The sequence below is a fragment of the Leucoraja erinacea genome, chromosome 24 (genome assembly GCF_028641065.1).
Source record: "Leucoraja erinacea ecotype New England chromosome 24, Leri_hhj_1, whole genome shotgun sequence".
Lineage (NCBI taxonomy): Eukaryota > Metazoa > Chordata > Chondrichthyes > Rajiformes > Rajidae > Leucoraja > Leucoraja erinaceus.
Window position 1 is genome coordinate 19089899 of NC_073400.1, and position 27407 is coordinate 19117305.

The 27407-nt window shown below is 42.8% G+C and overlaps 1 protein-coding gene across 1 annotated transcript in view; it reads left to right on the forward strand.

Annotated features, from left to right (window-relative positions):
- The first annotated feature begins 393 nt into the window (after positions 1 to 393).
- Positions 394 to 27407, forward strand: part of strip1 (striatin interacting protein 1) — a 31306-nt gene continuing 4292 nt past the window's right edge. The window contains exons 1-18 of the mRNA XM_055654645.1: positions 394 to 1519; positions 3273 to 3342; positions 5522 to 5596; positions 7509 to 7643; positions 8007 to 8127; positions 9901 to 9969; positions 13500 to 13606; positions 15780 to 15907; positions 17111 to 17293; positions 18264 to 18484; positions 19844 to 19909; positions 20390 to 20453; positions 20619 to 20690; positions 21657 to 21731; positions 23527 to 23624; positions 24125 to 24251; positions 24744 to 24844; positions 26397 to 26463. Coding sequence (XP_055510620.1) covers positions 911 to 1519; positions 3273 to 3342; positions 5522 to 5596; positions 7509 to 7643; positions 8007 to 8127; positions 9901 to 9969; positions 13500 to 13606; positions 15780 to 15907; positions 17111 to 17293; positions 18264 to 18484; positions 19844 to 19909; positions 20390 to 20453; positions 20619 to 20690; positions 21657 to 21731; positions 23527 to 23624; positions 24125 to 24251; positions 24744 to 24844; positions 26397 to 26463 — 2388 coding nt within the window. The 5' untranslated portion in view covers positions 394 to 910. The remainder of the gene's footprint in view (positions 1520 to 3272; positions 3343 to 5521; positions 5597 to 7508; positions 7644 to 8006; positions 8128 to 9900; positions 9970 to 13499; positions 13607 to 15779; positions 15908 to 17110; positions 17294 to 18263; positions 18485 to 19843; positions 19910 to 20389; positions 20454 to 20618; positions 20691 to 21656; positions 21732 to 23526; positions 23625 to 24124; positions 24252 to 24743; positions 24845 to 26396; positions 26464 to 27407) is intronic.

Here is a 27407-nt window from a genome sequence, read left to right on the forward strand (position 1 = left end):
AAGTGTTGGAAATTTAAAAGAGCAACAGAAATATCTGGAGATATTCAAAAGCGCAGGAGGATGAGGGGTGATCTTATAAAGGTGTATAAAATCATGAGAGGAATAGATCGAGTGCATGCACAGAGTTTCTTGCCCAGAGTAGGGGAATCAAGGACCAGAGGACATAGGTTTAGGTGAAGGGGAAAAGATTTAATAGAAATCTCCACAAAGGGTGGTGGGTGTATGGAACAAGCTGACAGAGGAGGTAGTTGAGGCAGGGACTATAACAATATTTAACAGGTACATGGACAGGTTTGGAGGGATATGGGTCAAACGCAGGCAGATGGGACTGGTGTAGCTGGGACATGTTGGCCGGTGTGGGCACATTGGCCGAAGGGCCTATTTCCATGCTGTAGGCAAACATAATTAATCCTTCTGGTGATTGATCTAGCATCAGTGCTGCATGTAAACAGGTTAATCTCGCTGATTTTTACACATATATCATCACAACTCGGCAGCAACTTCTATTGCAAACGGAGTGCAGTCTCTAGGGCTAGTATTTGGGCGTGAACATGGAAGGGCCTTTCTGGCGGCCATGTTGGAAAGGTCAAGCCCGGCGTTCGGGGCAGCCATGTTGGGAAGGTCATACCTATGTCCTGGGCGGCCATATTTGGAAGGTCATTCAAGTGTTCAGTGCGGTCATGGTGGGAGGGTCGAGCCGGCGTCCATGGGAGCCATATTAGGTTGGTCGCGGTGCTGTTCGGGCGGCCATGCTGGGGAGGTCACGCCAGTGCTGTGTTGAGGGCAAAGATCAGGTTGAGGGCGTGGGTGCCGGTCGGTAGGGACGCCATGTCGTGAAGGGCGGTTGCCTGGGTGTTGTGATGATGTCGACTGACGTCGGGATCTCGCGAGAGGCGGGCGTGCGGCGGCGATGGAGACGGGCGACGGGCCGCAGCCGCTGCCGGGCGGGCCTGGGCCTGGGCCTGGGCCTGGAGCTGGAGCAGGACCGGAATCGGGAGCAGAACCGGAGTCGGGAGCGGGAGCAGGAGCTGGAGCAGGATTGGGGCCAGGAGCAGAACCGGGACCGCGATCAGGCTTGGGGTCAGGAGCAGGACTGGGACCGGGATCAGGCTTGGGGTCAGGAGCAGGACCGGGACCGGGATCAGGCTTGGGGTCAGGAGCAGGACCGGGACCGGGACCGGGATCAGGATTGGGGTCAGGAGCAGGACCGGGATTGGGGCCGGGAGCAGGACCGTGGGCGGGATCAGGCTTTGAACCGGGACCGGCATCAGGCTTGGGGCCGGGAGCGGGAGCAGGACCGGGATCAGGATTGGGGCCGGGAGCAGGACCGTGGCCGGGAGCAGGACAGGGGGCAGGGCTAGGACCGGGAGCAGCAGCGGGGCCAGGAGCCGCGGTGGGAGCAGGAACGATGCCCGTCGCCGCAGTCACGCCCCCATGCCCGGCCAACAACAGCTGCGGCAAACCCAGGGCCCTGCCCAAAGGCCGCGAGTTCTTCCGCAACCAGAGGAAGGATTCGGAGGTGAGAGGCGGTGGCAGTGTCGGGACACAGGGCAGGGGAGAGGGCCAAGGCTAGGCCAGCGCTACAGGGTACGGGGCAGAAAGGAGGCCAGGGGCCTACGAGAAGGGAACGGGCAGGGGAGAGAGCAGGTCAGGGGTACGGGACAGAGGTACAGAACAGCCGAGGAGGGGGCATTGTTGGGAGCACAAGTTATGGGAGTGGGGCAGGGGTAGAGGGCATAGGTGATGGGCAGGAGAGGGGTACAAGACATGGGAGGCCAGGGGTGTAGGACATGAGAGCTGGCACAGGGGAGGGAATGGTGATGGGCACAGGGCGATGGGGAGGACACACTATGGTCGTGGGTGTAGGGCAGGGGAGGAGTGCACAGGAGAAGGGGTTGGTAGCAGGCATGGGCGAAGGGTATGGGGAAGAAGGGTATGAGGAACAGGAGAGGGGGATACATGGGTGGAGAGGAAAGGGGTATAGGGTAGTGAAGCAGGAGCATGGGGGAGGGAGGGCAGGAGATAGAATCAGGAGGGGGTGGGGGCAAGAGGAGTGTGGGACACTGAGTGTGTAATTTGCTTAAGAATTAATCAGGAAATGAAGTAATCCATGCAAAGATACCACAAAACCAAGTGATGTTCAGGCTTAGGTTGATAAGTGGCATTTGCAGCCCACAACTGTAAGGCAATTAATACTTTCAACAAGAAAGCCCCGTCATCTACAGTTGATATTCCGTGATCTAACCTACCACTAACAGCGTGGAAATCAATGTTACTCGGAAGCTGAGACTGATCAGCCACTTTGACCATAACAGCATGTTATGAGGCAGTTATCCAGGATTGAATGATCACTGCCTGACACCACACAATGCTTTCACCATCTACAAGGTACCATATAGGAGCAGATTGAAATACTCTTCATTTGGCTGGATGAGATCAGCTCCATGAACACCCAGCAACATCCAGCACAAAGTATCATGCGTGTCCAGCCATCGGTTCGCCACCCAAAGCATTCATTGTCTGCACCACAAACACACAGTGGCTGCAATATGCACTATCTCCAGTGTGTTTGATGATATTGGCTGCATTTTTGGAGGCTGCATCTTCTACAAAACACACTGCAGTTACTAGCCAAGTCTACTTTGACAGCTCCTCCCCAGACCGTGCCTCAGGTTCAGGATCTCTTCCATGGCACCCACCATCTTGATTTGCAAATATAATCACATGTCAATCTTTCAGTATTGCTAGATTTCTGTAACCAACCCTCGATCCAGTTCCAAAATGGCATCTATTCACTTGCTCCAGAGATACTGCCTCACCTGCTGAGTTCCTCCAGCACTTCAGGTCTTTTTTTTCCTCACAATATTATTGTTGGATTATCTTGACTAAAAGCACTGAAGCTTCTCAAGAAGAGATGGTTAATCTGCGACCTCTTTCACACACCGGCTGGGCCAGATACACCCATACCTTTACATTGGTTATACCTTACATTTGGTGTTGTGTGCAAACTTAGAAGTCGCTTTTTATTCTAAAGCTTTGAAACATTTCTGTAAAGACACAAAAAGCTGGAGAACCTCAGCAGGCCAAACAGCATCTCTGGAGAAAAGAAATAGGTGACCTTTCGGGTCGAGACCCTTCTAAAAACGTAAATCATGGACAGTTTCAATAACGTCAGTTCTGCTGTTTCATTTGAACATTGTAAAATGTCTGTGCAGAGCTTGTCTTCTGATATTTCATTGTTTAGTTTTGCTTTCCCTCTTCCTAACCCCCAGGGTTTCTCCGAGACATCTGACCTGGAGTTTGAATATTTTGACAGTGACAAGTGGGCAGCCGAGCTTTCCGGTAAGAACATACAGTTATTAAATAAATCTATGAGAAGAAAATGTACTCGGATCCAAAAATAGTAAAGCGGCTGTTGGTAGATGTGGAATGGTGATGGATACATAAATGCAACATTGCTTGAGGCACCGAGCTCGACCCCGTGTGGGTTCTTTGGGTTTTTATCCTAAATAGACTGGGTGGAATTATTGCTGCCAGGCTGCAGCAGAAGTTGCTGCGCATTAGCTGTCTTCATAGACCCTTGGCATTGCAGCTGGACGTTGAACATACCATGCAGTGTTGAAAGGAAGTGTGATTTTTAAATATATACCAGACCAAGTGCAGATCCATTGGGTCTACTCCCCCAACGTGCCCGTTCCCTAACCGTAGCCCCCACGGGAGGCGTGGTCCTCCAACTCAAGCTGTTCCCGAACGTAAGATTCCAGCACTCCCCTTGCCACCCTCAGCAGTGCTCTTTTAAAAAAAAAAATCCAATTGCACTTATCCTGCGTGTTGCAACAGCAATTCGCCCTCCCCCGCTAGTCGAGCTATTGTGACGTCATCAGGTAAAGCTGGTAGGTTTGAAATTCAAGGTATTTAAAAAAACTTTAATCAGTAATGTCGAGAAAGAAAGCATAAAATGTTCAGTGAATGTGATCTCTGCCTAGAGGGGAAAAATGTGGATCAGAATATGTAAAAATCTTGTGAATGTTGGCATTTTAAATGCTTTAATTGCGAATAAAATGTCAAATATAGGATGAAATCTTCACTGATGCTGATCACTGCTAGCAGAGCTATTGTGACGTCATCAGTTGAAGCTGGTGCTTTTAATTTCAAAGTTTTTTGACTTTTTTAGAATTTTAATCATTAATGAGTCGAGAATAAGTCAAGAAAGAAAGCATAAAATGTTCTGATAAGGTGGTCCCAGCCTCGAGGGGAAATATGTCAATCGGAATATGTAAAAATGTTATCGTTACTGTGTTTTTGCGAAGATGTAAAGACAACCACACACACACACACACACACACACACACACACACACACACACACACACACACACACACACACACACACACACACACACACACACACGTACAAGATCAGACTTTTAATAAGTACAAGATCAGATTTTTAATAAGTATATGCTATGATATTACCAATCAAGCTGGTGAGTTGAGAATAGATTCTCATTACTGTCGCCTATCCGTGTTCTCCAAGGATATTGCCTGACCTGCGGATTTACTCCAGCACTTTGTATCTTTTGTCATTGCTTTGTTGTTTCATTCGTTGTCTTGGCAAAAGAAGGTGTGAAGGAAAGGAGTTATCCACATGCAACTCCCATTGGGTTGTGGAGAAACATGCTCCTAAAACTCCTTGTGTAGGAAGGAACTGCAGATGCTGGTTTACACCGAAGATAAACACAAAGTGCTGGAGTAACTCAGTGGGTCAGGCAACATCTCTGGAGAAAAGGAATAGATGACGTTTCGGGTTGAAACCCTTCATCAGATCAAAACTAAACTCCTTTTCCTTCCCGCGTCATGTGCTGTTTTTCCATTTCCTTGCTTTATATGTGCTTTCCCATTTGCTCTGAGAGTGGATAAATATAAGGTTGAAACAAAGAAGATGAGGTTAGTGGAGACTCAAGAAACTACAGATGCTGCAATCTTGAGTATAAAACAAATTGCTGGAGGAACTCAGCGGGTCAGGCAGCACCTGTGACGTGAAATGGATAGACGATGTTTTGGGTCGGGACCCTTCGTCCGACATGTTAATATTTTCATAGAAGGAACTAACTTGATTTGAGCAGCTTATATTGAGAGGAAATGTTCGTATGAACTGAGAATGAGAGTGTATGACGAAGAAAAGGAAATGAATAAGTGACTTTGGTATGAAAGGTAGACAGCAAAATTAAAGAAAATAATGGGAGCAAATATCTTTGTGTTTCCAGAAGTGGTTTTGGACGAACAGTGAGGAGAAATATGGTGAAAAAATTGAAGTGGATTTGATTCTCGAGAAGCGTTAATGTCAGGGAAGCAAGGATGGGTAGACAGGGAAACAATCCATCTCTGGGTGCGTGTGTGTCCCTTCCCACTGCTCTGTCAGCAGCCTTTTTAATGTATTTTGTACGATTGTCATTGATTACATCAATGGTACAAGGTATATTCATTAACACGCCAAAACATTTCTGATACTATTTATCTAGAGTTGTACAGCTACACAGAAGGTCCTGAGCTTCACCTGAACAGAAAATGCTTTGAAGATGAATTCAAGACTCATGGTAATGACATGCATTTTGCCTCTTTGTTGCTTTGTTTACACTGTAGAAGATGATATTGAGATTACATCTCAAATAACTGAGACCCCAAATGCAATGTAATAGCAATCCTGATTAAGTTTAATGAGTTTTTATTCAAATAGTTGTGTTATTTCTTAAACTACCATTCAGGAATATGAGATACAAGGAACTGCAGATACTGGTTTAATACAAATATTATTTGTACTTTTTCTCCATTTCACATTTGAATATTCCCATTGATGATCAGGCTGGTTTTGTTAATTTGATATTCATTTCTTCCTTACAATACTGAGATTTTCTGTTTTCCAGTCCATAATTCTTGCCATTAATTCTTTCTTCATCTCTGGCCTCCACTGTCAAATATGACCAATATCCTGCACTAACTATTTGCTGCACACAGAGATCTGCTCTAACGCGTTTCCATAAACACTATTTGGATATAACACAAGTGATGAATTGGGGAACATTATTTGCATTATTAGGTATAACACAATTTCAATTGGGAACTAGAGAACCACTTAGAAGTTACTTAGGGAATTGACCAGCAGAAATAAAAGCCGTCAAAACAAACAGTTGGGGGGAAAAGATTTACCTCCCAATAGATCAGACACTTGTATCTAGGAACACAGTCTGTCGCTTTCACTGTGAGAGGTTATAGAAATTTTCAAGCAATCGCTATAGACATTTATATTAAACATCGTAATTCCCTACCGTTAGAATTTGTGGCATACAGTAACAAAAATAAACTTTTCTATTGAAAAGACCTTTATTTTGAAAATCCAGGTGGGGGAAAAAAGCCTTTGGTTTTGTCAGTCTTAACTGTATAGGCCTAAACTCCCTTCCTTAATGCACACGATTGTCTGTACAACGTGATTTTCTATAACACCAAGTTTATTGCGTATGCAACAGTAGCGATATGGCAGAATTACCTGTATTTAATTCTCAGAACAAAATCAAATAACTTTGTTTCTTCCCTGTCAACATATTGTCTGGGGCATTTTCATGGTGCCAAAGTTTAGTTTAATTTCATGTGTACTGAGGTACAGTATAAAAGCCTTTTGTCGTGTGCTAACCAGTCAGTGGGAAGACTATACATGATTACAACTGTGCCGTCCACAGTGTACAGGTACATGATAAAGGGAATAACGATTAGTGCAAGATGTTCAATAATGTTCAAGTACAGATAGTCCGAGGGTTTTCAATGAGGTAGATAGTAGCTGAGAACCCATCTCTAATTATTGGTAGAATGGTTTAGTAGCCTGATAACAGCTGGGAATAAACTCTCCGAATCCGGAGGTATGTGTTTTCACACTTCTGTGTCTCTTGCCTGATGAGAGAGGGGAACAGAGGGAGTGACCAGGGGGTGCGACGTACACAATTATGCTGGTGGCCTTGCCAAAGCAGCGTGACGTGTAGATGGAGTCAATGGAAGGGAGGTTGGTTTGCATGATGGTCTGGGGTGCTTCCACAATTCTCTGCAATTTCTTGCCATCTTGGATGGAGCTATTCCCAAACCATGCTGTGATGCATCCCAAAGAGGGCGTCTTGTGTCGGTGCCGGTGGCTCTCTGCTAATCTTACTGTAACATCCTTGCTAATCCAGAATCTGTCAATCTGTGCCTTAAATACCCAATGGCTTCACAGCAGTCTATGGCAATGAATTCCACAGATTCACCACAAATCAGCAGATATACTACTCCAGCAAATATAAAGAAGAGCCCCAACCCGAAAAGACACCAATCCATGTTCTCCATGGATGCTGCCTGACCCACTGGGTTACTCCAGCATTTTGTCTTTTTTGTAAACCAGCATGTACAGTTCATTATTTCTACTATTTGTTTGTAATTGTTGTTTATTGTGATTGATGAAATGCATGCTAATGATTTCCTGCACAGTGAAGGACAAGAAATGGACAGAAGTGGACATCTCGGAGCACCAGGCCCACGCCATGCGATTGCTGGATGGCCTGGAAGTAACTGCCAGGGAGAAGAGACTGAAAGTGGCTCGTGCCATCCTGTACATGGCACAAGGTAACATCTTCCACTGATCCGGCAGTAAACCTGAGTGATTAAGGTGCATGGATGATTATTTTGCAGCTAAGCCTGCTGATGATACAATGGTGAGATGGAAGTATGAAGATGGAGAATATATAGGGTAAACTAAGTGGCAAATGAGGTGTAATTTGTGGAAATATGAGGCTGTCCAGAAGAATAGAAATTGTGTAAATGGAGATTACACAATAACTACCCCCACCCCACCTCCAAACATTACCCTCCAAAATATTGCCATGAGGTGCTTCTAAAATTATCAGTGTTAAATTGCTATATAAATATGATATTGTGGAGGAACAAACATAAAGTGGGCTGGATTTGACCCTGTATGTTTGTGTGCAGGTACCTTTGGTGAATGTAACTCGGAGGGAGAGGTGCAGCAGTGGATGAGGTACAACGTGTTCCTACTGCTGGAGGTCGGCACCTTCACTGCACTGGTGGAGCTCCTCAGCATGGAGATCGAGTGAGTGCCAAACACACACATGCACCAAATGGCTGTTACACAGAGCATTATAACGCAATGAAATAATTGGCAGATAGCTCTCTTAATAGTTGCTTGAGTTTTAAGCAGCTATTTTTTCTTTTCTTTTTTTAATCGATTTAGGATGAACTATGAGGAGAAATGTGGGGTAATATTCGTCGATTAGTCAGCTCTATCCAGTCACTAGCATATACCTGATTGATTAAATGGCCTCCTCTGTGCTGGGTGATTGGATGCTCTTTAAAACTGACCGGGGAAACTTATAATCTTGTGCAATTGACAGGCTGAAAATCATAATATTAACACATTATGTTAAGCTCTTGCAGCGTAGAAACTTTGGAAGAAATTTGACCTGCTTGTGTATAAAATCATGAGAGGAATAGATCGGGTAGACGTACAGAGTCTCTTGCCCAAGCAGGTGAATCGAGGACCAGGGGACAGGTTTATGGCGAAGGGGAAAACATTTAATAGGAATCTGAGGGGTAACCTTTTCACGCAAAGGGTGGTGGGTGTATGGAACAAGCTGCCAGAGGAAGTAGTTGAGTCGGACTATCCCATCATTTAAGAAATAGTTAGACAGATTCATGGATAGAGCAGGTTTGGAGGGATATGGACAAAACGCAGGCAGGTGGGACTATAGCTGGAACATGTAGGCAAGTAGGGAACATTGTGGGCAAGTTGGGCCGAAGGGCCTGTTTCCACACTACATCACTCTGACTCAATGCCCTTAGGGAGTGCAAGGTTGGCAGAGTGCCCAATGCGTGCCCTGGGTGAGAGAAACGTGTTGGACTTCAAATGCTGCAGTGATGAGGCTGACATTCTGTCCATCACTGTAGGAGGGTGGAAGGTCATTCAGTTCCTTTGCTGGAGTGATCAGGGGAGTAGGAGTTTGAGTGATTGCAAAATACTGCCCAATAAAGCCTCTCCTAGCCCACAATGTCCAATCAAAACAAAAAAAAATCCTTCTATGTTGTATGGTTGGTCTTCATTGCTTCTGTGAGGACTATTGGTTACTCTGTCGCAGAGATCAAGGTTATAGGGAACAGAGCAAAACACAAAGTGCTGCAGGAACTCAGCGGGCCAGGCAGCATCTGTTGAGGGAATGGGCAGACATTTTGGGTCTGGACACTTCAACCCAACCCGAAGCATTGCCTGTCCATTCCCTCCACGTATGTTGCTTGACCCACTGAGTTCCCCCAGCTCAAGATTACACCACCTGCAGTTTTTTGTGTCTCCATTATAGAGAACTTAATTTGTTACAATGTGGGAGGATTAAAGAATGAGGCAGGAATTTATGTTGCCAGTATTAACACCTACAATAACGATCACCCCGGTTATTATAGTCTAAAGAACGGTCTCGACCCGAAACGTCACCCATTCCTTCTATCCAGAGAAGCTGCCTGTCCCGCTGAGTTACTCAAGCACTTTGTGCCTTTCTTCGGTGTAAATCAGCATATGCAGTTCCTTCCTACACATAGTTGAGGAGTGCTTGATTTTAAAGCTACAAGGCATATTTAATATCTTTGAAACATCCTGTTGTGGTTCACTATACATCGGTGATTGAATCCAAGGTCATCTGCTGTGCATTGTTTTTGCCTTTTGTTTAGGCCATCGATGCACCTACATTGTTCCACTGCTCACAGTGCTTCTAACAGCTATGAACATTTTGTAATTGTGATGAATATTTGATGTTTTGAAAGATCTGTGTGCAGGTGATGGTGTTCACAATATTAACCCTATGGTTTTAACTTTCAGCAACAGTGCTGCATGTAGTAATGCTGTGAGGAAGCCAGCAATCTCTCTTGCTGACAGTACAGATCTCAGGTAGGTCAATGTAAAATAGAATATTTATCACATTCATTTGGCAAGATTGCCTCTTTTTCCATATTATCCCAAAGGCTACTTTTGTGTACAGTATTTCTTTGTATCAGTCCTAAATCCGAGCATTGCTGACTGCCGTCTCTCCCTCCGATTGTCATGATTTCACTTGAATAAATATTCTGAATTTCACCTTTTGATTTCATTCATAATATTTTATCGCTCTGCTGAACCTTCTCTTTGATCCTTTTGCCTGGTGAAAAAAACTGAGCTCCTCTGATTTTCCATCCAGTTCACCCCTCTTGCACTAGGAGCAGACCGGTGGCTATTTTCTGCTGCCTGCATAGCTCTGTCTTCCTAATTACTCGATGACCTGAACTAACGTGTGTTTAGTGTGTGGTGAGCGGAACACAATATAATGTCTGCTTCATGCCTAATCCTTATCTTCCCTTTGCACACTTCAAGAGAGTCAAGAGAAGAGTCAATTTAATTGTCATTTGGACCTCTGGAGGTCCAAACGAAATGCCGTTTCTGCAGCCATACATTACACATTTCAGGGCACCATTATTTATTTGGGAAATAGACCCCAGACACAACATAATTACATTTTACATAAACATCCATCACATTGCTGTGATGGAAGGCCAAAAAAAACTTATCTCTCCACTGCACTCTCCTCCCCCGCGATGTCAGAGTCAAAGTCAAAGGCCCCGGCTGGGGATGGCGATTGTCCCGCGGCCATTGAAGCCACGCCGGGTGGTGCGAGGTCGCACACCGGGTCTTGGTGTTGGAGCCCCCGGTGTGCGCTCGCAAAGTCCCGCGGCCATTCCAGCCGCGCGGGGCAGTGGTGTCAGGCCCCGCTCCAGGAGCTCTTCAACCCCGCAACACGGGCGGGAGAATTCGCCGTTGCAGGAGCCCCGAAAAGCGGTCTCCCTCCAGGGATCCGCGGGCTCCCGGTGCCGCCGTCCGCAGACCCGCAGTAGCAGCCTCCTAATCTCCGGATGTCAGCAGCAGCGGCAGCAGCAGCGCTCCTCCACCGCTCCACCCCGGTCTCCGGTCTCGGCCAGCTCCGCGACGGCAACGGTGATTTTCGTTCCGATAACCCCAATCCCTGGATGCCGGATGAGTCGGGTGGTTGGATGTGACAACCATAGGTGACCCCATGCATGTCCGTGAAGCGGCACCAGAGTCCCTGGCTTCTTCCCGTTGGAGGCCGCTCCTCGTTGCGGCCCCAACGACAACGGAAACCCGACGAGAAAAAGGTCGGGTCTCCAGTGCAGGGAGAGATTCAAATGTTTCCCCCCCCTCCCACCCCACCACCCCATCCCCCCACACACACACATCCCATGTTAACATAAAATAACAAAAAAGTCTACATAAAAACACAGACAAAAAATAATTTAAAAAAAATAAATAACTCTTAACCGGAAGTATTGAATGCCATCAACTCATAGCCAACTTTGGCATTGGTTTATTATTGTCACATATACTGAGGGGCACTGAAGATCCATGTTTGCCTGATACCCGATCAAATCATACCATTCATGAGTACAATCAAGCCATACACAGCTGCAACAGGTAGTGCAAAGAGTGCAGAATATGCATTTCAGCATTATGGCGTAATGCCACAAAAAAAAGCTGGGACGACATTCTTGGCCGACAGGAGGATCGTTGAGTTGTCTGATAATTTGGCCCCATCCAATAAATTTCAGATATCTGAAATGATCCCTTATGAAGTAGCATCCTTAACTATCTATGCTTAGCCATCAAGTGTCCGCTTGGCCAGTCTGGCAGTGGGGAAGAAGCTGTTCCTGACTCTTTCCAGCTTTTGTATCCTATGCCGAAGGGAGAGGAAATAACCAGCGTGTACAGTGCCCTCCATAATGTTTGGGCCAAATACTCGTCATTTATTTATTTGCCTCCGCACTCCACAATTTGAGATTTGTAATAGAAAAAATCACATGTGTTTAAAGTGCATATTGTCAGATTTTATTAAAGGGTATTTTTATACATTTTGGTTTCACCATGTAGAAATTACAGCTGTATTTATACATAGTCACCCCATTTCAAGGCACCATTATGTTTGGGACACATGGCTTCACAAGTGTTTTCAATTGCTCGGGTGTGTTTAATTGCCTCCATAATGCAGGTATAAGAGAGCTCTCAGCACCTAGTCTTTCCACTGGTCTTTCCATCACCTTTGGAAACTTTTATTGTTGTTTATCAACATGCGGACCAAAGTTGTGCCAATGAAAGTTAAGGAAGCCATTATGAGACTGAGAAACAAGAATAAAACTTAGATACATCAGCCAAACCACAGGCTTACCAAAATCAACTGTTTGGAACATCATTAAGAAGAAAGAGAGTTCTGGTGAGCTTACTAATCGCAAAGGGACTGGAAGGAAGACCTCCATAGCTGATGACGGAGCAATTGTCTCTATAATAAATAAAAATCCCGAAACACCTGTCCGACAGATCAGAAACACTCTTCAGGAGTCAGGTGTGGATTTGTCAATGACCACTGTCCGCAGGAGACTTCATGAACAGAAATACAGAGGCTACACTGCCAGATGCAAACCACTGATTAGTTGCAAAAATAGGATGGCTCGGTTACAGTTTGCCAAGAAGTACTTAAGAGCAACCACAGTTCTGGAAATAGGTCTTGTGGACAGATTAGACGAAGATTAATGTGTCCAAACATTATGGAGGGCACTGTAAATGGTTCTTGATTATATTTGCTGCTTTCCTGAGGCAGTGTGAAGTGCTGGTGCTTTCTGCAGGCGGGGGAGGCTGGTCTGTTTGATGGACTGGGCTATAACCGCAACTCTGGAATTTCATGGGCAGAGCTGTTGAAAAATCAAACTGTGATGCAACTTGATAGGATGCTTTGTGTGGTGCATCTCTTGAAGCTGCTAGTAAGTGTTGTGTGAAATGGCGTGCTTCCTTAGTCTCCTGAGGAAGTAGAGACGTCGGTGTGATCTTTTGGCCATGGGTTCAATGTGGTTAGATCAGGGCAGATTGTTGGTAATATTTATAGCTAAGATCTTGAAGCTGTTAACCATTTCCTCTTCAGCACCATTGATGCTGATTGAGTCGCGTGTACAGGTACCACCATTTTTCTTAAATTCAATAACTAGCTTCTGCATCTTGCTGACATAGTTTTCATGCTCTTAATTTGCCTGATGTGGATTTTACCAAATTCTAAATTGATTGTATAAACTGCCCAGGTGATTGAGATGTTTATACCCATACCTGTGCAATTAGCTCCTGCTTGGAGTTGTCAGATCAAAGAAGATAACACAGAGCCATCATTAAAGCTTGTGTGATAGGGTAGGGACGATCTTTAAAGCCATCAACAATGGTGGGTGTAGAGGCAAAGACAGTACCACTAGACTTTATCAAGACTGAAATGAAGAGTCAATAAAGGAAACTAAACTACACTCTGTTCCTGACAGTTCTGTACCAAGAGTCCAGGAAAGGTTAAACAGTAGGTATTCATTAATGATGTTTCCTAATTTGTGCATTTTGTTTTTCAGAGTGCTCCTGAACATTATGTACCTGATGGTGGAAACAATCCGCCAGGAAACAGACGAGGATAATGCAGAGTGGAGGGTAATGCGGGAGACCTTCAGAACAGACCTAGGTTTGGAAATAGATTCTGTCTGATTAATGGACATTTTTAAGCAGAAATATATGCATTTAAAAAAATAGAAAACAACATAATTCAGTGACCTGCTTTGGCAGAGCTTCAGATCTAATGCCCTAATTCCTGCTTTGAACTCTTCCCAAGCCCTCTTTTCCATCAGCCACTCTGCTCTGCAAACTCCTCTAGCTCACCATCCACACTTCAACTCTGGCCCATTGTGTGGCCCCACTTTGAATTGCTCTTAACTTTTTGGAATTCTAGAATTACATCTCTCTACTCTTCTTCACCCCCTAACTTTTTTCTAAACCCCAACCCCTGTCACCATGCTTTCTGTTATATTTCCTATTACATCTTTCTCCAGTGACACAAAATTATCAAGTTTCTGTTTTGATAAGTCTTGTGATTTTCACTGAATGAGTGGATAGACTAATATCCTCCCTCAGGATAAGGCATTAAACAATGAGGCATCTTCCAGGTATTATATCAAAGAATTACGTAGCATTTAATGATAAATTGAGAGATAACGGTCATAAGGAATAGGAGTAGAATTAGGCCATTCGGCCCATGGTCTACTCCGCCATTCAATCATGGCTGATCTATCTCCCTCCTAACTCCATTCTCCTGCCTTTTCCCCATAACCTCTGATACCCGTACTAATCAAGAATCTATGTAGGAAAGAACTGCAGATGCTGGTTTAAATTGAAGGTAGATGGGGGGAATGGGCGAGACAGAGATAGAATGTAGTGGGAGAACTGGGAAGGGGGAGGGGATGGAAAAAGAGGCAAGGCCAGGGCTATTAGAAGTTAGAGAAGTCAGTGTTCATACCGCTGGGGTGTAAACTACCCAAGCAAAATATGAGGTGCGGTTCCTCCAATTTGCACTGGGCCTCACTCTGACAATAGAGGACAGAAAGGTCCGATTTTGAATAGGAGGGGGAGTTAAAGTGCTGAGCAACCGGGAGATGGGGTAGGTTAAGGTGGACTGAGCAGAGGTGTTCAGCGAAATGTTCGCCGAGCCTGCGCTTGGTCTCGCCGATGTACCGAAGTTGACACCTGGAACAGCGAATACAGTAGATGAGGTTGGAGGAGGTGCAAGCGAACCTCTGCCTCATCTGAAAAGACTGTCTGGGTCTTTGGATGGAGTCGAGGGGGGAGGTAAAGGGACAGGTATTGCATCTCCTGCGATTGCAGGGGAAAGTACCTGGGGATGGGGGTGCTTTGGGTGGGAAGGGACGAGTTTCTCAGGGAGTTGCGGAGGGAGCGGTCTCTGCTGAAAGCAGAAAGGGGTGGAGATGAGTCGATGTTGCCATTAGTGGGATCCTGTGGAGGTGGCGAAAGTGTTGGAGGATTACGGCTGATGGTGTGGAAGGTGAGGACATCTTTTCAGATGAGGCAGAGGTTCACTTGCACCTCCTCCAACCTCATCTACTGTATCCACTGTTCCAGGTGTCAACTTCTGTACAACGGCGAGACCAAGCACAGACTCGCCATTCATTTCGCTGAACACCTCTGCTCAGTCTGCCTTAACCTACCTGATCTCCCGGTTGCTCAGCACTTTAACTTCCCCTTCCTTTCCCAATCTGACCTTTCTGTCTTAATCCTCCTCCAATGTCAGAGTGAGGCCCAGCGCAAATTGGAGGAACAGCAACTCATATTTTGCGTGGGTAGCTTACATTGACTGCTCTAACTTCAAATAATCCTTGCTTTTTCTCTCTCTGCATTCCCTCCCCTTCCCAGTTCTCCTTCCCAGGTTTTGTTGCTTTTATTGTCACATGTACCAAGTAAGGTACAATGATTAGCGAATACGAATAAAAAAACAAGACACACAAATACATAAAAGTTAACATAAACATCGACCACAGCGGATTGCCCACATTCCTCACTGTGATGGCAGGCGAAAAGGTCCAAACTTCTTCCTCTTTATTTCTCCCGCAGTCGGGGCAGTCGAACCATCCGTCGGAGCGATCAAATCTCCCGCAGCCGGCGCTCGAAGGTCGGGGCGATCATAAAACATAAAGTTCACTGAGTTACTTTAATAAATCTTCTCAAAAATATTTTGATTATAGATTACAGATTTGCTGTTTACCCCACTAATCCATACCTGAATTAAAACAAAGTCTCCCTTAAACGTATACCCTTACATGTACAGAATGTGGCTGTTTTCTTTATAGGTGTATCCTTGTACAACAACGAGCCATTTTCTGTCATGCTGTTCGGAATGGTGACCAAGTTCTGCAGTGGCCACGCACCCCACTTCCCCATGAAGAAGGTTCTATTGCTGCTTTGGAAAACTGTCTTGGTAAGTATAACAAAATTACAATATAGGTGAAAGCAACTGCAGATGCTGGTATATACCAAAATAGACACAAATGCTGGAGTAACTCAGCGGGTCGGGCAGTGTATAATTTGGGTAACGCTATTTTGAATTGTGCGTATTCAGTAAAGAGGCTGTTTCACCTAATTCAGTAAAATTATCCAATCCTAATGTTCTGTAAGCCAGGCTGTTCTGTAAAGTCAGTGAAAGATCCTGGTATTTTCCTTGGTTTGTGTTGAGTTGGTTGTATGAACTTTGAAAGTGTAATTTAGACCTCAGCATCATGGGCTAAATACTGATATACTGGCATAATTACTGGAGTAACTGGATTAGGCGGCATCTCTGGAGAACATGGATAGGTGAAGCTTCAGGTCGGGGTTCTTCTTCTGAACCATCTCCTTGATATATTAGTAATTAGTTTCCAGTTGCTGTCCAGTAATTCTAATGGATAGGTTTTCGACAAGTAGGTATTGAACAGGGTATGCTGTAGTTTAGCTTTATTATTGTCACGTGTACCGAGGTACACTGAGAAGCTTTGTTTTGCATACTATCCAATGAGATCAGATTTACTATACATGAATACAATTGTCAAACTCAACTGCAATAGGGGAAGATACAGAACGCACTATATAGTCATCAGCATCAGTTCCATAGACGGTCCAATGTCCACAATGCGGTGGACAGAACCCTCGCTTATGGAAGGACCGTTCAGGGGCCTGATAACAGAGGGGAAGAAGCTGTTCCTGAGTTTGGTGGTGTGCTCTTTCAAATCTTTGTACCTTCTGCCAGATGGTAGAAGGGAGAAGAAGGAATGGCCAGGGTGGGACATGTCTTTGATTATGTTGGCTGCTTTACTGAGGCAGCGTGAAATAAAGATGGAGTCAATGATGAGATGTCTGGTCTGAATTGGTGCCTTCCAAAGTTGAATATCCTGTTCACTCGCATAACGAACATTTGAATTGGACTAACATGTATGGATTATTAAAATACTCCAAAATTACATTATCTCATCTGTCCAGGTTAGTTGAACTATTATAATGAGACAAGAACCTACAGATGCTGGAAATCTTGAGCAGAAAGTGCTGGAAGTGCAGGGCAGGCAGCATATGTGGAGGGAAATGGACCGATGATGCTGCAGGCCGAGATCGGATAACTGTTTGAGATCTCTTTATTTTACTTTTTAACCAGTTATCCTTGGGAGGCTTTGAAGACTTGCAAGTTCTTAAAGTGAAGAAGCGTGAAGCACTTGGTCTCCCACCACTTCCTGAAGACAGTATCAAGGTTATCCGTAACATGAGAGCTGCCTCACCCCCGGCGTCGGCCTCTGACCTGATAGAGCAGCAGCAGAAGCGAGCCCGCAGAGAGCACAAGGTGAGGTCCATGTACATTCATCCACCCACTTATAATGCAACTGTTGACGTACCAGTAAATTAGTGTTGTCTCAGCCTATCATTAAGTTTGTAATCTAGTTAACTGATCTGCATCAGGATTTAATCAAGATGGTAAGTAAGAGGTGTGCACATGGAAAATTGTTATAAGGAAAGGATGGACAAGCTTTTCTCGGGGGAGCGTCGGTGGCTGATGGGATACCTCCTAGAAGTATATAAAATTATGAGTCATAGATAGGGTAAATAGTCAGAGCCTTTTTCCCAGGGTGGAAATGTCAAAAACTAGTGGACATAGTTTTCAGGTGAAAGGAGAATGTTTTAAAGGAGATGTGTGGGCATGCTCTTTGCGCAGGGTGGTGTGTGTGTGGAGCAGGCTGCCAGTGCTGGTGGTGATGTCAGATATGATAGTGGTGTTTAAAATACGTTTTGGATAGGCACAGGAATAGGCAGGGGGATAGAGGGATTTGGATCACAGGCAGAGAGAGGACATGAATTTAGCTTGGTATCATGTTTGCCATGATATGAGCCATAGGACCTGTTCCTGTGCTGTACTTTTCTGCATTTTATGTTCTGTGTACGTTCTCATATTTAATTATCAGAAGATTGTGGGAGGATCGTTTTGGTAATTCCGTTTTCTAGTCACTTGCCATTTAATAAAACAAGATTTATGATTTCTCTTCAGCAAAACTCATCACAATTCATCACAATCGTGCTCTGATAGTCTAGTGTCCTGTTAGTCTTCAATAGATGAAAGAGAGGTGTATTTCAAGACTAGATGTAAGGAGATCTGCTCTTTGCAAGCATGTGCCGATCACATTCAGAAGGAACATAGGCTTGTTGTCAGGGAGGATCGTTCAAAAATACTAGGAGAAATATAGATACAGAAAATTAAATTGTTTGGTGCAAATCGATTATTTTTCTTGAAAGATCATTTGTTGCATTTCCAAATACAGGCTCTTATGAAGCAAGATAATTTGGATGCTTACAATGAGAAAGACCCGTATAAAACAGAAGATTCCCGTGAGGAGGATGATGAGAATGACGATAACGATAATTCGCTTGAAACAGAAACATTTTCTTTGGAAAGGGACGAGGTTTTGCCACCACCAATTCACCACCCGACCTGTGAGCGTTTATCACTGCCCAAGGGATTGCCTTGGGCCCCTAAAGTGAGGTGAGGAGTTAGTCATAGTCATGCAGCACGGAAACAGACCCTTCTGCCCAATGTGCCCGTGTCATCCAAGATGCCCCATCAATGCCAGTTCAACTGCATGCGTTTGGCCCCTTTTGTCCATTAAGAAATAATCTTTCCTATCCATGTACCTGTTCTAAGTCTTTTAAATGTTATTATAGTACATGCCTCAACCACCTCTGGCAGCTTGTTCCATACACCCACCACCTTCTATGTGGAACAGTTGCCCCTGGAGTTACCATTAAATCTTTTCCCTCTCAACTTAGTCCCTGTTAGTCGTGCGCTAAGTGGGCCTGCCTATTTATTTTGTTTTCATGTTTGGATCATTATACTTTCCACGTAAAAGTATGATATATTGCCAAAATATAACTTGGCATTTGTTTCCTCTTTGTTGCTGGTTGCAATGGTTCTCCCTCAGCCTACCGTGGTCACTGTCAGGAGTTTCCCCTTCTGCACTTGGCCAGGCTGTGATGTTCCTGTCACTAATTTCCCTCCAATGCAGTGAACACGGATGATGACCGTCGAAACTCTAGCCTGCTGGTTGACGGGTTATTCGCCTGTAAAAATAATGTTCCTGCCCTTGACAATCCGCACTGCTTTCAGCATTTTCTGTTTGGGTTCAGAGTTCCAACATTGTAAGACGCTAAGGAGCAGAATTAGGCCATTCGGCTCATCAACTCTGCGCCACCATCTGATTATGGCTAATCTATTTCCCACTCTCAACCCTGTTCTCCTGCCTTCTCCCCCATAATCATTTGCACCCTTACTAATCAAGAGCCTATCAATCTCTGCTTTAAAAATACCCAATGACTTGGCCTCCACAGCCTTCTGTGGCAATAAATGATAGACTCTTTGCCCTCTGGCTAGAGAAATTCCTCCTCATCTCCATTCTAAAGGTATGTCCTTTTATTCTGAAGGGCCTGTCCCACTTGGTGATTTTTTTCGGCATCTGCCGACGTCATTGACTGACGTACCAGGGTCGCCGATAGATTTTGAACATTTCAAAATCCAGCGGCGACAAAAAAAATGTTGCGACACTTGAGGCGGCGCCATGCATCAATACGTCATCACGCTGCAACTTTTTCGGTGACCTGATACGTCAGTCAATGATGCCGTAAGTCACCGATAAAATCACCAAGTGGGACAGGCCCTTGAGGCTGTCCTCTGGTCCTAAACTCTCCCACTACTGGAAACATTCTCCCCACATCCACTCTAGGCGTTTCATTATTCAGCATTATTGATAACTTGTGTCTTAAGTGAAATCTTGAATTGGTTATTCCACATTTCTTTGCATACTTATATGTTCCACATGACGATGAACAATCTTGTTTCCTTCCACAGGGAAAAGGACATTGAAACATTCTTAGAATCTAGCAGAAGTAAATTCATCGGTTATACTTTAGGAAGGCAAGTATTCTTTTCTGTTATTCTATTTGGAATAGTTCTCATTAATTTTGAGTGGGTTTGGTAGATGTTAATATACAAATTCATAAGTTACTGCTACGACAATTGTTATTGTGCCCGTGGAACCTGGCAATGCCTGTTTGACCCAAGCTCACAGCAGGAATATTTGGTCTCAGTTGCAAGTAGGCTGATAATATAAATGATCCGATATATTTCTTTGTACTATTCATAGGTTGTAGGAATTTTAGCTTTGGGTAGTCGCTGAGTGTATGAGAATGCTCAACCTAAATGTATCTTAAAATTGCCACATTTATAGAGCTGACCGAATATTAGTAATAGAAATATTGGAATTGTTCTGTGAACATTACAATAAGGTATATTTCATCTAAAATTGATCTGTGAGTGGGAAGCATATTCCCGTAGGCCCAGAAGATCTGCATTGGGAGCTGAATCTGAAAAATTATTTCCCTAATTTCCTTGCAGTGACACTGAAACAGTTGTTGGATTGCCTCGGCCCATCCATGAAAGCATCAAAACCCTTAAACAGGTAGGTGAAGGCGGTCCAACTTTATACTGTCTACCAGGGCTCATATTCTCGACAAAATCTTAAACATCTATTTGTAGTGGATTTATAAAAAAATTAAAAAATGTTTTAATGGACATGCAGATTTTCTTTTTCAACGTGTACACTCATCATTTATTTACTCAACAGCACAAGTACATTGCAATTGCTGAAGTCCAGATCAAGAAAGAGGAGGAATATCTGAAGAAGCCACTTTCTGCGGTATGGTTTGGCTGGTATTGTTTGACAGTCTGGTCATTTGTATAACCTGCACTTGGTGGAAAATTGACTTTTCATGCATAGTTGAGGCAATAATGTAGTCTTTAAAAGTGATGGATTGTTTAGCATACACATAATGAATATATTTGGGATGGGGGGGGGGGGGGAAGATTAAAGCTCTTTACCAATGCTCCCGATATCATATTATTGCATTCACTATCGAATACCTCTTTGTCAGTGATTAGTTAATGAGATCAATTTTTTCCTTCAACAAGAAGAATTAAAACTGCACCAAGCAATAACTAACTGGATTTATATTTTTGTTTGGGAAGTGAATCCAGAACAAAGGGGCATAATCTTAAAATTCGAAGCACTTTCCTGCTCTGGTGGAAATAAAAACTTTCTTTAGAAGACTAAGATGACTTGTGAAGTTTTTGGGATTTTAAATAGAAAGGTTTTAGACAAGTTAGAGTTTCAAGGGTTCAGGAACAAAAGTGAGTACATGGATTTGAGGTATAAATGTCTGAATCTGGTTCAATAGTCTATATCTGGGTTTTTTTCAATATACTGCTCAACATTAGGATACTGTAAAAACATGCTATAAAACATGTCCCCAAATAAGATAAAGGATTATTCTCCATACAACTTGTCATTAAGTGTCTGAAGTGCTCACAAAGTAATAATTGTTTAGTTCTCACAGCATATATTTGTAATCTGCTCAACATCAACCTGGTGTTTTGTAATGCTGTTTAATCTCTTTATAATGTAATATATATCACTAGTTGTGTAAAATATGGTTTTAATTGTTTTGTACTGTGGTTAGTCCACAAAACTTCCCAGTAACAAGCGTGGCCAACACAGTGACCTACTGTGGTACGGTATGTCCTTTCCACAGTTCCCCAGGCACGGTACTCAGTTGCAGGAATAATTTTAAGTATTATTAGTGAAACTATATTTCTCTGATTTTAGGGAGATGAAGAATTTGACCTGACACCAGCGGAGGTTCTGTATCAGGGTATACTTCCCAGTCTGCCTCAGTACATGGTGAGTGCAAAGTCATTGAATTAATTCTGTTTGCATCTGCTTATGTCGAATAGTTGACACAGAAATGATTCAGCGACTGCTCTCTGCAGCTCATGCTCTCGTCATTTGTTGCAGTAAACCTCTGCCTCATTCTACCTTGCATGCATATCGTCTCTTTAAATGCATCAATGCAATTGGATGCAACACCTACATGGTTACATGTTTTCTGCTCTCTGGATCATTTTGTATTCTTTCTGTGAATGTAAATTCCATGATCTTGTTATATAGATGCTCGTCTTAATGGATTATGCATCCCATTGGCATGTTCTATGTTGTTCCTTAAATAATACATGTGCCAGCAATTTTCTAGTTCTTTGGCAATACACTTTTGTTCAAATATTTTATGTTATGATGAATTCAATGCTATCTGCTTCTTGGATTATTTTGCAAATGCAATCTTTCAGGGCAAGAGGTTTTATAGTTTGTCCCTAATTCATTTTCTCTTTTCATTATCTATTTTACGTGTAGTGTCATTTAGCGTCCAAAATAATGTCAACTTGATCAGTCACCCTGTTAAATATTTCCTCACAAATATGTTGTTTTTTTAGCCTCTCCCTAAGTTGTTCCATTCCATGCCAAACTTCATTTTTTAATGTATGATGACTATCTCACATGATGTTTAATTATTAAATTTTATTGATCTTCCTTTTTTTTCAACGCTATTTTTTTCCCTTACGGCATTGTTCATCCACATGATCTCAATAGTTTTTAGTGCTTTATGATTTTTTTTTTTTTTGCTGGAATGGATTTTACTAAATTCTTCAAATACTTTTAAGCCTTTCTCATTGTTTTTCTAAGTTTTTGGTATCTATCGTCAGTCTCTCATGTTGAGCTTTCAAGAATCCAATGTATGAAATAAAAAATACAGTCTTTAATATTTTACAAATAACTATAATGAAAATTAATTCAATAATCTAAGTGAAAAGATTGAACTGTTTCTTTCTGATAGGATTTGGATTAATTTAGGATAAGTTGAACCAGGTTGAAACCAAGAAAGACTAATGAAGTGTTAGAAGAATGTACGTTTGTTAGTTTTTAAAATTGAAAAGCACTTAAATGTGATCCTTCAGTCTTCCTGGGTCAACGTCACCCAACTTGCACCACCACCGTAACTGACACCATTAGTGCATGAAATGCAATTTGCAATACCATGCTGCTAACTACTAATTGCCTCTCTTTTCCAGCTTTCTTCCACCCCCCCCCCCCCCCCCCCCCCCCCCCACTGCAATCAGTTGAAGCAGAGTGCCAACCTCAAAAGTCAACTGTCTATTCCGACCCACTGAGTTCCTCCAACACTTTGGGTTTGCTGGGAAATAATAAACACAGGCAAAGCTTTCAGGAATGATGTCTTTGAATGTTGTTTTCTTCCAAATTAACTTAAATGAAACTTATCGGGTGTGGGGTTTGTACCCTGTGGTCAACATCGATGCACTGTGTGAATGATATTCCCATGTTCACTAGTTGTTGACCATAGTTTTCAACAGCCATTGTCTATACTGCAAGAAGATCTGACGAAAAGGGTCTCTATCCAAAACGTCACCTATTCCATTTCTCCAGGGGTGCTGTCTGACCCACTGAGTTACTCCAGCTTTTTTTGTGTGTATCAGCTTCTGCAATTCCTTCCTACACATGGAAGACCTAGGTGTCATTTATTTGGGAAGGTTAACCATTATACAGGTCCGAGATGGATTTATGATGCAAATCCTATCAGAAAAACATAATTTCCTTCCATTTCTGTCTTCGACGCTTCTTACAGATTGCCTTACTGAAGATTCTTCTGGCGGCAGCTCCAACCTCAAAAGCAAAGACTGACTCGATCAACATTCTGGCTGATGTCCTCCCAGAAGAAATGCCGTATGTCTCCTCATCTCTTTTTGGGCAAATAGGATGCTTGCTCTCCCAAATTAGTTAGTTCATGACATTTGGAAGATAAATTACCATAATTACCTAGATAAAATCTGTCACTCACTGAAAGTAATTTAATTTTAATATTTTGCAACTTTAAGTTATCTTGGTAAGTTGCTGTTCTCAGAAGCTGAGATTTTTTCCTATAATCAGCAATATTTAATAACATCCTGTTCTCCATCAGGTGAGCCGCCTTTCTCCACATTAGGTGTCTGTAAAGTTCATACCCTCTTGCCATTAGTTCTTTGTAAAGACTTTAACTCTTCATCCACATTAGCTTCCTTTCGGACCTGCGCTGTCTCTCCTTTAGCTCGCAAAGGCCAATAATGATTTCTCATCCCCACTCCTCTTATCCCAGCAGCTTTATTTCTGCCTCTTCATCTTCTGTTGCCTCTGTGACTCTCACCCCATCGTACAGTAATGCTGTGATGCGCACTTTATCCTGACAGTACCACGGTGCTACAGAGTATGAAGCTGGGAGTCGATGTTAACAGACACAAAGAGATCATTGTGAAGGCAATTTCCGCTGTCCTTTTGCTGCTACTTAAGCACTTCAAACTCAATCACGTCTACCAGGTGAGTAATGTTGTTACATCAACCACTTAACCCATTATATTTAGTGACATGTAAGGACGTGGGGAGTTTTGTTTGCAGTTTCGCACTTTCTTATCATGTTACTCCTGCAAAGATATTAACCCACTGTTCATGTCCCTGACAAAAATGTGGCTGTTGTCTTTCATGTGTACGGATGTTATTCATGTAAACTTTAATCGGAAATGCCATCTGCGGGAACAATGGTACTTGAATTAAATATTGTTGCACTTGTAATAAAAGTTGAAGAATCTACTCTGGCACTGAAACTGGGGCCACCTCGTTCAATATTCTGCGATCATCTGATTGTGATCTCCTCTAAATCCTGACTCGGTGTCTTGAGAATAGTTTTGCCAATTTGCCAATTGCGAACTCTCAAATAGAGTCAAAGAAAACATTTGAGACTGTGTTTTTCTTTCTTTGCCTGTATTGAAAAGATGTTGAAGAACCTGACTCTGTCGTATTACTTTTCTGCAGTTTGAGTACATGGCACAGCATCTGGTTTTTGCAAACTGCATTCCACTCATTTTGAAGTTCTTCAATCAGAATATCATGTCCTACATTACAGCTAAGAACAGGTAAAACCTCTGAATATTCTTGCCATATTAAAGTTTGGGATTATAATTTAATCACTCCAAAAACTGGGTCATAATTCAACAAGTTGTCTGTTCTCGCATTGTAAATTTCTGCTCGTGCAAACACGTTCTCAATTGTTGTTGGATTTTTAAGTAGGTTGCCCTCTCTAATCTTGGTTAAGAAAGCAAATCGTGCTATCAAACCAAAATGTAGGACAGATGCTAAATATTGTTCAAGTCCAATCATGATTTCACTTTGGGTCGAGTTGTACTCATGAAATCAAGAGAGACATTGCTGCTAGAGAGATTAGAGGGCAAAATCCAGAGATTCATTTCTGGTTGCAAGTGAAACACCAAAAAACATTGCACAGAAGTTCAGTTCTGTTTTGATTTTGGGGCTGCAAATAACCAGCCTGTTCCTGCTGGCACCTCCACTTTCTCTCCCCAGTCAATCCCTCACACAGCACCATGACTGAGAAATATATTGTCATTTCTTCTTCATTGGGGCAAAATCCTGAATCTACCCAACAGAACCGTGGGTGCAACTCATAAATAACAGACTCCAGCGTTTTTCCCAAAAAGGTCAAAGGCAGTTATTGCTCAGCTTTTATGCTGATGGAGATAGTTTTAAAGGGGTTAATCCTTGGTGTACAGGCAGGCAAATAGCAAGGCAAGCATTATTAAATACTACTTCACACCAGGGCATGGACACCAATTCAATCAAATAAATGTCAAATTTAGACATAATTTGGAGAATATTTGGACTGAATATATTCAGCATCTGAATAGACTTCCTGACCAAGATTGTAGAGGCGGAATTTGATACAGGCTGTGAACTGAGGGTCAGTGGTATATTTCTGGTTGGATGACCTAGAATTGGTTCAATGGGCATTCTTGTTTCAGTGGCTGTTTGCATCTCTCTTTATATTTTTGTGGTTGAGGTGAAATGCAATGGCTTAGACATTGGAATGGAGTTATTGGCCATGTCTGAGAATTATGAGGGAAAGTTTCAATCCTTTTCACAGTTTTATGCCATTGAAAAGTCCCCAATTGCTTCAAAAACAATGTTTAGTGTATTCTCAGTTATAATGTAGATAACAGAACATTCTACAGATCAATGAACAGTATTCCAGAAAATTTTACTTGGTTGAATGGTTTAAATACCTGGAAAATCCCTCATCTTGGCACAGTTCAGCGCAGACCTTGTGGGCCAAAGGCCTGTTTTTGTGTTGTACTGTTCTGCATTGGTTGTTCTTCATAAACTATTATTTTCAAAGTAACTGTGATGGTGGATCTACCATCAGTTTGAAGTCACCAGAAGGCACGTCTATCGGTGTCCAGCCAGCACTCTGAGGTGTCAATTGAGAATATTTTCCTCTATGGAGTTGGAATTGAATCTATGACCTAATGACATGGGCAAGGGTTTTAAAGGGGCTATTCTTAAAATATTTTGGAAGATGGCATGTACCAAAAAGCCATTGATACAAAGGTGTTTATTTAAATCCAATTTTTGATTGATTATTAATTTCTTGCATTTATGCCCATATTTCTGCAGCATTTCTGTGTTGGATTTCCCCTACTGTGTTGTACATGAACTCCCTGAACTGACAGCTGAGAGCTTGGTAAGTAAGCAAGGATTGGATTGAACGCGAAGCTTTTCACTGTATTTCAGTGCAGGTGACAATAACACGACAATGACAATATTTCCCAGGAAATGAATTTCGGACTGTATGTGAATCTGTTAGTCAGAATATCTCGGTTTGATTTGACGTAAGTTGTAAGTTGCCGAAGAGCATTAACCAAATCTCTGTTGAGCTTCATAACTGAAACGAAGTCCCTAAAATGTTCATTTTCTTCAACTAAGTTGCACACACCATTTTGTTTGCATATTTCTGCCCTTTTACCTCATTTTTTTCTGTCCATTTAATCACCCTCTTGTTACTGACCACATACTGAAGATTGCAGGAACAAAATTCTTGTACTGTAAATTTGGGAAATGTTTAAACTGTTTTATATTTTGTTATGCTACATAACTGAAACACTTAGTAGTTACACTTCAAGTAAGTGGGTTTTTGTCAGCTATTGTCACCTCATTTAATCATATTTTTATTGACCACATACAAGTAGGTTTATGACAATTTCATTCATTACGAAAATGATGCACAAAAAAGCTGATAAAACTCAGCAGGTGCAGCAGCAATTTCCGAGCGATGGAAATAGGCAGTTTTCATAGCTGGGGAGATTTAAGAGAAAGCTCTTTAACATAGCTGAAGATTGGAACAATCTTAATAAATTCTAGACAATAGTCAGGTGCATGATCATTCATCCCATGCATTGACGTAACAAAACCAAGAAAACAGAAATTTAAAAGCCTGAAATTCTGTGGAATGCTACTGACTACATGTTGGTTGCAATCCTAAGTTAACTCACTTTGCATAGGCAAACAGAGTATTATCGAATCACCTAAAGCACATTAAAAAGAGAATCAAGGGCCAAAGGACATAGGTTTAAGGTAAAGGGGAAAAGATTTAATAGGAATCTGAGGGGTAACATTTTCACGCAAAGG